Source organism: Bombyx mandarina, chromosome 22, assembly GCF_030267445.1.
Source record: "Bombyx mandarina strain Sakado chromosome 22, ASM3026744v2".
NCBI classification, from domain to species: Eukaryota; Metazoa; Arthropoda; class Insecta; order Lepidoptera; family Bombycidae; genus Bombyx; species Bombyx mandarina.
This window is the reverse complement of record NC_143228.1, coordinates 13,815,926-13,832,094: the sequence shown is the minus strand read 5'-3', so window position 1 is coordinate 13,832,094 and position 16,169 is coordinate 13,815,926. Positions and strand designations below refer to the sequence as shown.

The 16,169-nt window shown below is 35.4% G+C and overlaps 1 protein-coding gene across 7 annotated transcripts in view; it reads left to right on the top strand.

Moving 5' to 3' along the window:
* The window catches only part of Grip (Glutamate receptor interacting protein), a 313,660-nt gene that overhangs the window by 279,297 nt on the left and 18,194 nt on the right, over positions 1-16,169 (top strand). For all 7 annotated transcript variants that reach the window (XM_089737187.1, XM_089737185.1, XM_089737186.1 and 4 more), the window contains 3 exons: positions 10,366-10,575; positions 12,503-12,747; positions 13,471-13,763. In XM_089737187.1, the coding sequence (XP_089593313.1) occupies positions 10,366-10,575; positions 12,503-12,747; positions 13,471-13,763 (748 nt within the window). The remainder of the gene's footprint in view (positions 1-10,365; positions 10,576-12,502; positions 12,748-13,470; positions 13,764-16,169) is intronic.

Below are 16,169 nucleotides of genomic sequence, written 5' to 3'. Positions count from 1 at the left end.
ATACATTCATAATAGTATACAAACTTACAATTCCAATTCATTATAGTCGAAATTCGACTACTGCGGGACCACTAGTTTAGATTCTTTTTCAAACAAGTACAAGACTAGGATTGTTATAAGAAAATCGTAAAATACTGGACCAAACAAAAATCGCTTGACTCCGCAGCCTCCAAAATATGTATTGTGAAGAATAATTTTTTAGCTTAAAAACTACACACTTAGGCACTTTCTTATTGAAATACCGATACGTTGTGAATACCGAAGCACATAAAAATTCCTTAGATGCACAGCCTCCAATCGATGTTCAGTGTACCCTTTGTGCCTCTCAGCTTTGTACATTTTTAAGGTGGATATTTCGTATCCAAACTTGGTTATTGATATCTTAGGGTTAGAACACAGTAGAAAGATTTTCATTCCACTTTTTATGATCGATATAATTAAAGTATACTCAGAAAAGTACTAACCATTTAATTTATAGATAGAAGGGGCATTATTGTGCTTATTGCCACGTTCAATTATATGTTTGCAATATTTGTTCGATTCCACTAATTCGATTTCCACTAATCGATTTCTAAGTATTTATTTAAAAATAATTAATTAAATTAAATGAAAAAAAACTGAATTGTATCATAGTATCTATATATATAAAAATGAAACCCGTTTTCCGTTGTCACGACATAACATGAAAACGGCTTGACCGATTTGGCTTATTTTTTTTTTGTAGTTTTCTAATACTCTGTACAAGGTTCTTACGGAAACAAATATTAAGAAAATCTCTCAGAAATATTGAAAAATATACATTTAATTTTGCATATTTATTTGTGAACTATTACACGCGGACGAAGTCGTGGACAAAAGCTAGTTTTAGATAAATAATAAAGACGCTTTCATTTTATACACTGTGCTTTTAAAACCGTCGGGCTTTGGTTAATTTAAAAATTTATTCCATTTCACTCTTGTCGCTATTTGATTTTAAATAAAAGAAATTACTTCTAGGTTCTGGAGTATATTTTTGACAATCTCGAGTTTTAATTCTAGAAGACACTGAATAATTATGATTCATTCATTTTATTTACTGAATAAAAGTTTCTTATGTCACTTCAATAACTCAAATATTGAAATCCAATGAAAGATTTAGGCTGTAATGGGTAGGTAGCATTCGGCATGCCAGCAATTTACAGCATTCCGGTAAAACTGTTGAATAGAATAAAATTGATTTTAATTAATGTATATTTTAATCATCTCTTTCTATTCTAAGCATCTATTCTATTCTATTTTAAGCATCTCGTTTTTACCATCGCACCGCCTGCCTTACCGGAGTAGAGTTCATCCATACTACCTGGAGCCACTGCGGTCATCAACACACAGTGCGTTTCCAGAGGCCTTTTTTGCCACGTACCGTCCGGCTATGGAATGAACTCCCCTCCACGGTGTTTCCCGAGCGCTATGACATGTCCTTCTTCAAACGAGGCTTGTGGAGAGTATTAAGTGGTAGGCAGCGGTTTGGCTCTGCTCCTGGCATTGCTGAAGTCCATGGGTCACGGTAACCAATCACCATCAGGTGGGCCGTATGCTAGTCTGCCTATAAGGGCAACAAAAAAGAAATAGTTAGTACCAGAATAGCCCTAAGCTTGTCTACTATCAACTAAAAACAATAAACCATGACGATCTTTCCGTCTACCTCAAATACATGCAATGTCACAATAAAGCAATATCTCATAGTCAATTGAGAACGCAGTTGTACAACATTGATTAAGTCACTACTATATCGGCCCGACTCCAGGTAATTGCCGTGAATCCGGCGAGCATTGAACTGAGTATTCAAATTGTGTTGATGCAGTCTCATTTACATGCGAAACGTGTGTGCCGACTCAATGATATATGTGGATAATTGCCTTCGTGTCGTATGCCACGCAATGAGCCCGCAATAAATTGAAGATGAAAAAAACGAAAATAGCGATTTTGAGTTCAAAGAGACGAGAGATAATTACATACATGAAAAGTTGCCTTTGACAACACAGGGAGCACACTTTTTGAAGTGAAAACTTCTTTAGAATCGTTGTGATTTCAAACCGGATGCAACGGAAAAAACGACAGGTAAGAGACACAAATACAAAAATGTGTAGGATGAAGCCAGCAAAGAATGAGACAGAAATATACATACTATTTAATACAGCGCCATCTGTGAGATTTTTTAATACTAACGTGTGTATGAAAGCTCTTGTAGTGAATTTTAATTTAGGATTATACGTGAAATTAAAATATCAATTCACAGAGGGCGCTACCTTACAATTATTTACTAATGACATAATTTTACATATACTTAAGACGTTTAGGATAATTGTATTTTAATTTTGGAAGGTTTCACTTCTACCACGTGTGAATTGCACACATGTTTTTTTTATAATAAATTGTTTTTTTTTTAAGACGAAACTAAGTACATAATGAATTGTTTCTTAAACACAATATCAGTATTCGTGTGCTACGAAAAGTATAGGTTTAAAATTGAAGATCTAATCTCAATAATGAATTATAAGTATTTGTTAGCTTTCGGCAAAAAATAAATTAACAAATACTATTAAAAAAATACTTGTATACTATTAAAAAGACCGAAATCCTACCGCACTTATCCCCTTACCCTTTTGATCCCTTTAGGTACTTTGACAAAGCTCGTTCGTCAATCGACCGTATCCTATTTCTAACTTTATACACAACTGTATTATTTAAATCATATCATATTATAAGTCAATAGAGAAACCTAAAGTTGAAAAAAAGCTTCAACTAATTCAATCACGTATCAATTTATATATAGTTATAATACTAGCTGACCCGCAAACATTGTTTTGCCATATATAAGATTTCTAGAGAATTTCTAGTATAGAAAAAAAAAACTAACTTATTGTAAGTGTGTAAGGATGTGATAAATGAGTAAAAGAGGTATGTAGTGCTGTGAACGATGGGGGAATATATAATAAAAATAACAAAACCTCATTCACCCGCATAATACCTCATTATAAAAAAAAAAGTCAAATAAAAAAAAAAATGTTAGGGGTGGATAACCCTAATCACTTAGGGGTATGAAAAATAGATAGTAGCCGATTCTCAGGCTTACTGAATATGCATAAAAATTTTCATGAGAATCGGTGAAGCGGTTTCGGAGGAGTATGGGAACGAACATTGTGACACGAGAATTTTATATATTAGATATAAAAATTAATTGCTGTTCGTTAGTCTCGCTAAAACTCGAGAACGACTGGAACGATTTGACTAATTTTGGTCTTGAATTACTTGTGGAAGTCCAGAGATGGTTTAAAAGGTAGATAAATATGAAAATGCTTGGAATTAAATAAAAATTACGATTTTGTTTTTCCTTTGATGTGTCCTTCGTCGGGCGGATTCCTTTTGTCTGTTTTAAGTTTATTTTATACAAAAGTTTAGGTCTTTTATTTATCGATTGAGGCACTACGAAGTCTGCCGGGTCAGCTAGTCAGTTAATAAATACTAGATATCGACCACGTCTGATCCCTAGCTTCGTGGTAGCTACTTCGCGGCAGAAATATATTGGCTGATAATACTTACCTGGACGGACTCAATGTTTTCTATCAGTGATTAAGTTAATTAAAAGCCAATCTGCAAATTATTTTTGATTCTTAAAATTATGTTATTTTATTTTAAAGCCAATCTGCAAAATATTATTTTTGTGTCTTAAAATTATGGTACTTATTTCAAAGCCAATCTGCAAATTATTTTTGCCTCTTAAAATTATGCTATTTATACATCATAAAGTCGTTCGTAAACAAAAGTTTTGAAGACTATTCATAATTGGAAAATCTCAAGACTGACGGGCCGACTTACGCATAAGGCTACGGTTGCCACATTATTTATATATCGTATCGACAAAATCGATTCCATATTCCCGTAGGCTCATCGCGAAACGAATAAATACGAACTACAGAATTAGAATGGCGCATAAAAGCAATACTCTATATGAACCGAAACTGCAGAAAACGCATCGTAACAGCTATCACAACAACGTTTATTCGAGTCGATAATAATGCTTCCTAACGACCGGATACGGGATCAGCGCAGTCGGACCCACTAACATGCAGTTTGTGGCTCCGCTCCTGCGTCGATCGGGTCGTCTCGTTTGAAATGAGTCCAAACATCGTTCCCGTATTGGAAGCGTCGTTTTATAGCTCATTTCCCACAATTCGAGTAATAGATGATTGTTGTTGAGACTTGTATGGGCTTTGTGTCCAATATCCCGGTTTGCGTTACGAGTTCCGCGGATACTGTATTTTAAGTTTCAACTATGAGCTAGATTTGCTGTCCATATTAATACTGCTGTTGAAAATGCTGGTAGGGCATTGGTATGCACTCACATTTTTTAGCCCTATGCTAATAGCTTTGATAGCTCTCGGGTCTCAAACCAGGAGGTGTTGCTAACACTGGCCCTAGCTAGACAGTGTTTCGCAGAATCTACCACCGGATCGGAAACGCGACCCACTGAGAAGAATCGGCGAGAAACTCAGTGGGCACTAGGCTGTGTCTATGGGTTAGTTATTCGCCGAACCCTTCGACGAGTTCGACGGGAACGGTGACCGATGCTTGAGGTACCTAAAAGCGCCGTTAGTGGATCGGAAGGATCCGAAATGACGTGTTTACGGTAACATGCATTCACAGAAAACTACTAACACCCCGCTTATTTCTGTCTCAAAGCAATAATGCGTTCCGATTTGAAAGTTAGAGCAGCCGTTATAATATTAAATTGAGACTTGAGACTTAAGCCTCATGTCTCAAGGTAGATAGCGGCATTCACTTTATTTATGTCTATGATATTCGGTAACCACTTAACATCGGTTGAATTTAACGCGAAAGTACGATTATTTATTTGTTATGCATTCAAATCTTAACTACTAAGCCGATCGCAATGAAATATTGCATACACATTATCATCAGAGGTACAGAAGAGAACATACTACAGTTTCTACTACAACGGTGTTGATAGTTGTAGGTGCTTATCATACCCTAGTTTTTTTGTTTGCAGGTAGCCTTTACTTAACTTTTGTATATATTGATATGTTGTAAATAAAATAAGTTAAGATGTTAATACATATACCCGCGTGAACTCACAATGGGGCGCCAAATGGGCCGAAAACAAAAAAAATGGTGGATATTTTTTTTATGAATGATGTCTGGAAAATATATTTTAAATTTAGTGTGTAATATAATAAATTTTATTTCGTAAATAAAAAGGAAAAAAGGAAGGGGCAATGCCCTAAAAAGGTATTAGCCCCGGACGCGAGTTTAGATCGTAACGCCTCTGTCACAATGTAACTATACTGATATCTTAGAACTTACATCTCAAGGTGGGTGGCGCATTTACGTCGTAGATGTCTAGGGGCTTCAGTAACCACAAATAAAAAAAATAAAAAAAAATCATCATCATCTCAGCTTGTCCTCTTTCCACTGCTGAACGGAAGCCTCTCCTATTGATAGGCATCGGTAGGTAGATGATCGGTAGGCAGCGGCTTGGCTCTGCACTGCTGAAGTCCATGGGCGAAGGTAACCACTCACCATCAGGTGGGCCGTATGCTCGTCTGCCTACACGGGCAATAAAAAAAAATTCCAGTGCGACCGGTCCATTGCCTTAATCGGATAATTTCCCGGAAAATCACATTCTACAGTAATTAATTTGAAAATCGTTTTTATTCCATAACGTCTTGTACCGCACGATAATTTATTTAAAATCCAACAGTAACTGTATTAATAATGTCTTCCTCCGTCGCGGTCAGATTCTAAATATTAAAAGCTAATTCCATACTAAGTTAAAATTATAAATGCAAATATTATCTTATTCTCAATAGAATACAAATTATGTCTGCCAAACGCGTGTAATTATCGTGAACAATTTCCCAGTTTTCATTCCGGTGCCAAATATCTTTAATAATTTAAATTTCTTGGCTCGCACTTTTGTTTGTTTTGTTATTGTTATCTCTGTTTCTTTGTTAACTTATGCTATGTAATTTTTTTTAATTCCGAAATATTGGACTGCGTCTTTAAGTAACGTTTCTTTATATCAATAATAGCGGATTCAAATATCGTCAGCTTTAATAATTTTATTACTATTCAATATGTATTATTTTGAATAAAATGATTTGCATCTTGCTTGTAAATAAAAAATATACTATATATCAAAATATGCTTAAGGTGACTTTGCAACTGCGATCATTGAGCGAAACGCAACGACAAGGACGGTCCAATTCGTATTAACTTTTTTAGTAATATCAAGCTTTGGAATAAACTCCCTTCTTGGTATTACAATAAGGCATATTTCCTTCTATCAGCATTTATCATACAGCATTTTCACGTAGTAGTCAAAGAAGCGGTTTGACTGTTCCCCTCGTATTGCCGCTGTCGCTGCCTTGTCAATACCGATTTCATGCCTTTGATAGCTAATAAAAACTTTATCGAGACAAGATATTTCTACCTAAAAACTACTTACAAACGATTGATGTAGATCGAAATTTAAACATAAAATATGCGAAGAAAACAATTGAAAAACTATCTAAGAAAAAAACCTTACATTGAAAGAAGAACCTTAAAAACTGTTTTGCATATTGCCCGGCATATTAATAAGAACTAGAGGTCCCGCAGTAGTCGAAATTCGACTATAATTAATTGGAATTGTAAGTTTGTAAACTATTATGATTGTATTTTATACTTCTATAATCACAAATTTCGCCAAGACTACACTATAAACAACAGACGTCAAGAAGAAAAGTTTGACAATAAATAGTATGCATGCGTGTGTGCGTCAAATACATGGTATGTAGTGTGTGTAACGTTTTCTTTATTGATTTAATGTGTCTTTTATGCATTATTTAAAAAAAAATAGCATTGTGCACTTCTTCTCTATATTCTCTATAAGTGTGGAAAATTTCATACTCCTCCGTCCGCGCAATTTTCGTAAAAAGGGATACAAAGTTTTTGCTTCACGTATTAATATATAGATATAATTCTATATAAAAAAAATCGAAGGATTTATTAAGCGTTCCCTTTTCAAAAATCGATGGCAAATAAATCATCGTTTTATTCAACGAGACCCTTTTCAAACCTCCATGGAATTAAACTCAACTAATACAAAGCGCAGTTACCAAAGGACAAGCGGACGTAAATATTTTATAAATCTTGGAATAGAGACACGCCTCGTACCCTCGTCATGAGTCCTTGGAAGTTCCAATGTTTCTAATTTCGGAGACTGCTATGTATATTATATGACGTGAGTGCTTCACACACTCTTAATCTTGAGAAGCTTTTTTATTTATTACTTTAATGTGAAACTATACGTTTCAGATACTAAATTTGGCCTCAGAAACTGCTTTAAAAAAACGTCCAGTTTTTTACTGCTTAAGATGAGGAGGCCAGACTATTATAAATACTATAAATATTAAGTAGGTACCGAAGTCTATCAAAAGAGAAAGGCAAAAGATGAAACCGAATTACAGTTTATTTTTTATGGTCAAGACACGAGATTATACTTTTTGTTGTTAATTGTTGCATAATGACTGGCCCACTCTTCAAAGTTGGACAGCAACAATCCTTTACTGCGAAACGCGTTATTCCTAGTGGTGGAACCTTCGAACGGAAACCAGTAAATATTTAACGTTAAGTTCACCTGAGAAATACACGCTATACACGTACGCAATAACTTTAATACAAACATTACTACAAACAATTTAATACGCGTGATTCCGATACGCAAGTTATCAATGCATATATTATAGGATGTGTTTGATTCATGAACTGGAATAATATAATCCGAAAGTGGCTGACTCATAAGGATCCAGTAACTAGCGTCAGCTTCACTTCAGACTGAAATTACGTGGATTAAACATTATTTCGGATTAACAGTGTATAATTTAAGACGGTGGTTAGACTAATTGGCGAAGATCACGGATTCATTCGTCATCTCAGCCTGTCCACTGTCCACTGCTGAACATAAGCTTTTCCAATTGATATCAAGTGTGGTCGGTCCGTTGCCACCTGCATCCGATGTGACTCAGCGATTTTCACACTGTCCACTGCTGAACATAAGCTTTTCCAATTGATGTCCAGTGTGGACGGTCCGTTGCCACCTGCATCCAACGTAACCCAGCGATTTTCACTAGATCGTCAGTCCATTGGTAGGTGGCAATCCCATACTGTGCTTGTCAGTACGTGATCTCCACTCGAGGACCTTTCTGCTCTATCGGTCGTCCGATGTTCGCGCTATATGGCCCTCCTACGAATTCATTAGCATGATAAAAACAAATAAGTAATAACTATACGCTTTTTGCCACGAATTAACTAAGATGTTCCGTTTATAGTACTAACTCTTTCCACGGTCACGACTCTGAAGTATAAGCAGCCTCCGACCACCAGTCAACCTCATGTAATGAAGGATAATAGCAAGAAGAAGAGGAGACTTTTTGGTTCCCCAATAATTTTGGAATATCATGCCATAAAATGAACCAAACAAAATATTCATACAAAAACGGCACTTATATTTCTAACTGTTTACACTCAACATTTTACAATAGACGAAATGACCGCTCAAAGGAAGTATCATTTCATATTTACGAGCCATTGCCGTACTTTTATGAAGGCCTGGACTACTCCACGTTTTATGACATTGTTAGCGCCGGTCGGCCCATATACTGACACTTCAAAGTCAAACGACTGTGTCGCCCTGTGAGTTATGGACTTGGCACTTTAAAAGGTAGTCTAGGAAAAAGCGCTCTTTACACGTTTGCGGTTACGGAAAATTTATTTTACTCTATCTATATATTTTATTAATACGTGAAGCAAAAACTTCGTAACCCTTTTTACAAAAATTGCGCGGACGGAGGAGTATGAAATTTTCCACACTTATAGAGAATATAGAGAAGAAGTGCACAATGCTAATTTTTTTTTTTAAATAATGCTTAAAAGATACATTAAGTCAATAAAGAAAACATTACACACACTACATACCATATTTGACTCACACACGCATGCATACTATTTATTGCCAAACTTTTGTTCTTGACGTCTGTGGTCAAATTGAAGCATAGATTAAATATTGTTTGTCTTTATTAATATTTTTTATAGTGTAGCCTTGGCGAAATTTGTGATTATAGAAGTATAAAATACAATCATAACAGTGTATAAACTTATTATACAATTCCAATTAATTATAGTCGAATTTCGACTACTGCGGGACCTCTAGTATAGTTAAATTTTCCTGAAATGGGTGATTTATAGATATGAATCGTGCGTACACGAAATATGTCATGAAAATTTTGATAACAGTGAATTTTGAATGAATTTAAACCTCAGATCTTCAATAAAAGAATTGTTGTCTTACCGAGAATCGAACAAAGACCTCTTGATTCATTAGCTGCTAGACTAACGAAGCGATCTAATTTAATCAAATCAATTAGTTGACCAGTCTTGCAACGTTTGATTAGTTAATTTTAATGAGGATAATTCTCCTGTTATTAATCAGAACAGTTGAGTTGAGTTGAGTATGCAACTCTACCTCCTAATTCTCCCTAATATTAATTCTCTTCATTCTAGTTATTAGCCTACAGGGTATATTACTGCCATTCTTACCACTATTTCTACTGGATTCTACTGGATGTTTCCCAGTATCATCACGAGCTTCAAGTCCAATTTTAAATTAAAGCTATTGTAAAACATTCATGTTTATTTACACTGTCTGTACACAAGTAGTAATTTACCCCAAGCACGTTTATAGAATCACTAGGTATATAGAACACTTCAACATTCAGAGGATCGGTTCGTGTTTGGTCTCCAACGTAATTGATGATGACGTAAGGTTTATGTTTCATTTCGGAAATCCATCTCCAAATCGAATTTTAAGGCTATAGATTTCCTGATTTGCGGTTTGAGAATGTGACCATGACCTAAAAGTTTATTATTTTTATTAACTTTATTATTAATTCTTATGTGTATAATGGATTTTTTTTATATTTTATTAGCTTTTTTAACGAGAATTGAGGCTTGTGATATTAGTAAATTAAAATGAAACTTTAATCTCATGTCTTGAGATTAAAGTTTCATTTTAATTTACTTGTGACATTCAGGTTATTATGGTAATTTTCACGGCTTAAATGAATAGCTCCCAAGCACTTTAACCCATTTATATCAATATTTAGGGGTAGGTAGCAGTTTGCCTGTACCCCCTGCATTTATGTCATTTAGAAGCAATGTTGACCACGGTGGGCCATATGCTCATCTGCCTAATATGAAAAAAATATTTCAATAAATAAATTTAAAAGCTTAATTTTTTAATTATTATCATTATTTGTTCTATTTCAGGTCGATCAGAACCCGGGATCGCTCCATCTATTGTGGGCTTCACGAAAGACTCGGTCGCCCACGAGTCCGACCGGCTAGCCCCTGGTGACAGGATTTGCAGCGTGAACGGTATCTCCACGGCGCGACTCACTAATGACGAAGTTCTTCGGCTACTGGACAATGTGGAAGAACGAGCTTCACTTGAAGTGGAATATTACATGCCTAATTATGGTGAGAAATACTAATTATCTATCTATATATATAAAAATGAATTGCTGTTCGTTAGTCTCGCTAAAACTCGAGAATGGTTGGACCGATTTGGCTAATTTTGGTCTTGAATTATTTGCGGAAGTCCAGAGAAGGTTTAAAAGGTAAAGGATATGAATGTGCTCGGAATTAAATAAAAATAACAATTTTGATGTTTCCCTTTAATGTGTCCCCCGTCGGACGGATTCCTTTTGTTTGTTTTAAGTCTTTTATTTATCGATTGAGGCACTACGAAGTCTGCCGGATCAGCTAGTTCTTCAATAATAATTAAAAAAAAACTTCAATGTCGATAAAAAAAACCAGAACCCAACTGCAGCAGCATTAACGTACTAAAAATGGCCTATATTAATCCACACCTATCATCGTTTTTAAATTTTTTGCACAAATAACCAAGTCTGAACATAAAATTCGGATTAAACTGAAAATAGTTTTTTCGATGCCAACAAACGTTGAACGAATTCCGGTATACAGCTGAATGCACAATAGTGACCACACATGAGAGATCACGCTATGTTGTCAACAACACGAGTTGAAACCAACCACCAAATGTTTTAAATTGAAAAGAGAGGGCTACCTTTAAATTTTCAACACGCGTTATTTCCAGATTGAGGAATACATTCTCGTGAAAGAAAATTTTTAAGCACTAAGGAGCATTAATGTTTAGCTTTTTAATAAACATCCAACCAAAAGTTCGGTGCTTGCTAAAACAATTACATTATACTAAGAACGATGTTGACTCGCTCAGCTCATCTCGTGGGAATAATTTTAACTTTCGGCAGCAAAACGGTATTGTATAACAACAACACTGAATTAGCTTAGAAAAGATCTGTAAAATAAATTATCTTCAAGTAAGACGTGTGGTTTAAGCATGTTTTATCGAGACAATTATTTAGATAAACAGTTATTTGGTTCTATCTCATCTAAAATCTATAATTTATCATGAAGTAAACCATACACGGTATAACTGATTTTATGTAAAAATGATAGGACCATATCAAAAAAATTAATGAGAATTACAGTAATTTATGTCTGTTGCGCTGAGGATTTGATAGTCCTTAATTGAATGATTTAACCAGATCTACAAAAACAGAAACTCATAATTCATAATTCCATGGGAAGCGCTCTGAGTTAATCGAGTTTATCCCTCCATCTTTTTTTGTACCATTAAATCTCCCGCCACCGGAGCCAACATGAGTCATACTATCTGGAACAGGTGCCTTCATTGACAGTGTACATCTAAAGATCTTTGCTACCATGTACTATATGGCTCTGGAATTGGTTTCCTTCCACAGTCTTTCCCGAGCGCTAAGACATGTACTTCTTCAAACGAGGTTTGTGAGATTGCTTAGCGGTAGGCAGCGACTTGGTTGTGCCTTTGGCATTACTGACGTTCATGAGTGACGGTAACCATCAGGTGGACCGTATGCTACTAGGCTTACAATTTAAAAAAACAGATGTGTGGTGTCGTTGGACACCGGATAGGAACGAAGTTCTTTATTATAAAAATATTAATTTTAAGTTCTATTCGAGGTATAAAGAAAATAATTATTCGGGTATACATTTTTTATTATGATTGTTTATTGTTAAAAAGAATAAAAAACTTCTTTACAAAGTTATCAACTTTATTTTATTCACAATGATTTACAAAAATTATGTAACAATAATATAAAAAGAAACAGCTATTTATATGAATAATAATAATAACCGTCATCACGTAGACTATACATTAGACACTGTATAGCCATCATACTAAGACTATACATAAATCATAAAAATCTTACGTTACGGACGTTTTTTCTCGGTTAGGGTACCCCGCCGCATCATCCCATAAGGAACTTCGTTCCAAAAAACTTTAACAAGTTTCGAGCATTCATATGTTACTATTTTTCAGCATCGCAAAACTCGCTCTACATCACAACCAAGCTAGCAGAGGTCCCGGTGGAGAAGATTAATGGGTCGTTAGGGGTGACTATACGTGGTGGCCTGCCGGAGAACTCAGCTCCAAGTGCAGATCTAGTCCTGAACAGCAGGTCCCTTGATGCTCAGCCACTGGTGGTCACTCATGTGAGGCCTGGCGGAGCAGCCTACAATACTTCACGAATAAAGCCTGGTGATCGATTGCTGAAAGTTGATCATGTAAGTGTCGATTGTTGTTTTTTTTATTTCTTATGTGGGTGGACGTGCTCACAGCCCACCTGGTGTTAAGTGGTTACTTGAACCCATAGACATCTACAACGTAAATGCGTCACCCACCTTGAGATATAAGTTCTAAGGTTTCAGTATAGTTACAACGGCTGCCCCACCCTTCAAACCGAAACGCATTACTGCGTCGCGGCGGAAATAGGCAGGGTGGTGGTACCTACCCGTACGAACTCTCAAGAGGTCCTACCACCATGTTTTTATATGAGTGTTGTTTACGGGTGTTAGGATTAATTGTAGGTCCACATGGGTACATACCATGCGTCCTGTCTATTTTTCTAAAGTTTCTATTTAAAGTATAGAATAGCTGTTATAATAGAGATTTCAACCTCATATCTGAACATGTGTTGTGGGATTTACTTGTCCATAGACTCGATAAGCACTTGACACCGAATGGGCCGTGAGCTCGTTCACCTACCTAGTGCAATTTAAAAAAAAAATGCTGATATCTCACTTTATTATAATTTGATTACTATATTTTGTAAATGGTTAAGATAATTTACTACCTTTATTATTTTCCGTAACGCACATTTAAATATTTTAATTTAAATAAAAAAAAAGTAAGTCTTTGTCAATAAAAAAAATATTTACGATTTCTGAATAAACTCTTCTTAACAGTCTGTTGATTGTACCCAAATAAAGAAGTATTTATTTTCACAGATTTCGCTAACCAACAAAACACTATCAGAAGTCCACCAAATACTCCAGAATTGTCCTCAAGTGACCAGTCTCACGATAGAATACGACGTTTCCATCATGGAGTCGGTGAAATTGGCAACCGGTCCCCTCCTGATCGAGATAGAAAGACCTTGCAATGAAGACTTAGGATTGTTTTTGAGTAACCAAAGGATACCTGATGACGTGTACAGTTCAGGATCTGATACTTATCAGAGGGTTGGTGGCTGTAATGCTATATTCATAGACAGTATACTACCAGCCAGTATAAGTGACAGGTGAGTCTTTTGTTATTTCTGATATTCAGTTTTCAGAAGTCAACAAGATTTGGTCACTGATAAAACCAAACATAGTCCTTTACCTATCAAGAGTTTGTCTCCTGTTGTTAAGCACTGAATTTTTTTTTGTATAATTCTGTAGCAGTTCACATTTCAAAGATGTTAAAGGAAGAGGGAGTGATTAGGTATAGTAAATTGCTTTCTATGAACCCTCAATACTTCAATTTCGTGGTCGTCCAGGATTTCAAATGTAACAACGCACTATTTTTACTGAATATTTCCGTAAAACTCTATTAAAAAGCTCTACGATCCCATTCAAAACAATTCAGCTTTTATTCACGAAAGCTTATTCAGAATCACCGGGAACGGACCCTCTCAATAACATTTTAAGACCTAGTAAGCTTTGGAACGTTTTAAAACTAGGAAGTTATTTTAAGATAATTAGACTTTTAGAGGAATTCAGCTGTAACATGTAGAGAAAACGAAATTTAATCAAGGAAGTTTTATACCATTGCCACTTTTTTTTTTGGAATGAAGAGGAACAGAAATAATGATTGATGAATAATGAATGAAAAAATGATGATTGGCCGTTAAAGTCTTGAAGTCCTTTTATTCTTGTTGGCCATTCATTAATTATATAAAATGGGCAAACGAACGCACGATCTACTTGATACGTGATAATCGTCAACCGTAGCCCAAAATACCGTACAACTACATACATGAAAAACGTTTCACATATGCTAAGTCATAAAGCCAAAATGTTACTTATTTACGGTAAAAACCGCAACGAAATATCTACTTCAGTCCAAAATTGACTGGACGTTTGAAAGCAGTTCAGAAACGCCTGACCACCAGAAAACCTGAAGGCTCACAAAATCCTATTATATTGTTCCATTGCTTTTAATTCGTTCCTTTAATGTCGGTACCGCTACGCAATTACAACTTTCCTAAGTAATGTAATGCAATTAGTACAGACAGGTACGAATTAAGGAAAAACAAAGCTTTAACAATTTTTTTCTGTTAAGATCGTACAAGAGCCACAAGTGTCTGATCGTAAATCATAGTGTATTTTTTTCTGAAATCTAAGAAACTGAACTTGATAACATTTTTGAGATTAGTTATTAAAAGAATCCCGATCTGTATAAATTACCTGTTGATGAATCCTAGAATTTTCTTCACCTATTTTTCTACGTTCCGATTCTATCTTTTATTCTATAACTAAAGTTTAAACAAGAGTTTTAAAATTTAAATTAAATGTATCTATCTTAATGGCGGAGACATTGTTTGTCATCTACTATATGTATTACGAAAACAGGTGACTTTAAATTTTCGCTTCACACAGCAAGCTCAAGATAAGCATTCACAATGTTTATATTAAGTTTTTATTATTATTGCCTAGACGTGTGGACGAGCTCACAGCCCACCTGGTGTTGAGTGGTTACCGGAGCCCATAGACATCTACAACGTAAATGCGCCACACACCTTGAGATATAGTTCTAAGGTCTCAGTATAGTCACAACGACTGCCCCACCCTTCAAACCGAAACGCATTACTGCTTCACGGCAGAAATAGGCGGGGCGGTGGTACCTACCCGTGCGGACTCACAAGAGGTCCTACCACCACTAAAAAAAAGTCTAAAAGGACAGATTATTAACCCGCCCATTTGCGGTGGTTAACAAAATTTTTGGTTTTGATAAAAATAAGCAGCCTGTCCGTATATTCAGTCCGTACTAAAAGTACTGGGGCTTTTTTATTAGAAACAAAGTCAGCGAAACTACCAAGAATGAAACTGAGAAGATTGACCATTAATTAGAAAGTTTCTTTTCAAAGGAGAAACCTCCGTCTCGAATTGCACATTCTGTACTTTAAATGAATTTTCTGACTTGGTATATTTTTAACGGCTTATAATGGTATATGTCGTTATCAATGGTATATAAACCTTTGACGGGCCTTAACTTGCACCTGTTTCTTAACACAACATCTTTTAAGTCAAACTGTCCTAAAATTTTATACACGTGTCAAGCGATGCAACCATGCCGGTATTCAAATACTGCGAGCAGATCCATTACAATTGGGCATTAGCACTTCCAATTTTTTTTCTAAGGAAAAACATTACCATGTGTTCATAAATGACTTCTATGACGATAAAATGAGTATGAGTAAAAGAATTCAAATTCAAATTTTTTCTTCCATTTATTTTAAGATGAAATATCTATTCCCACTAAGAAGATATCATATTTTAACCTTGCCAAGATTTACTATGCCGAGAATCTTCTCAATGTTCTTTGAAGTATAGAGGTAGTGATTTAATCTATTGATCAAGACGCAAAGTGACATTTGACTGCTCAGAGTACCTACGAGTTCAGTCATGTTCAAATCATGCATATATGTGTATATTATATTATA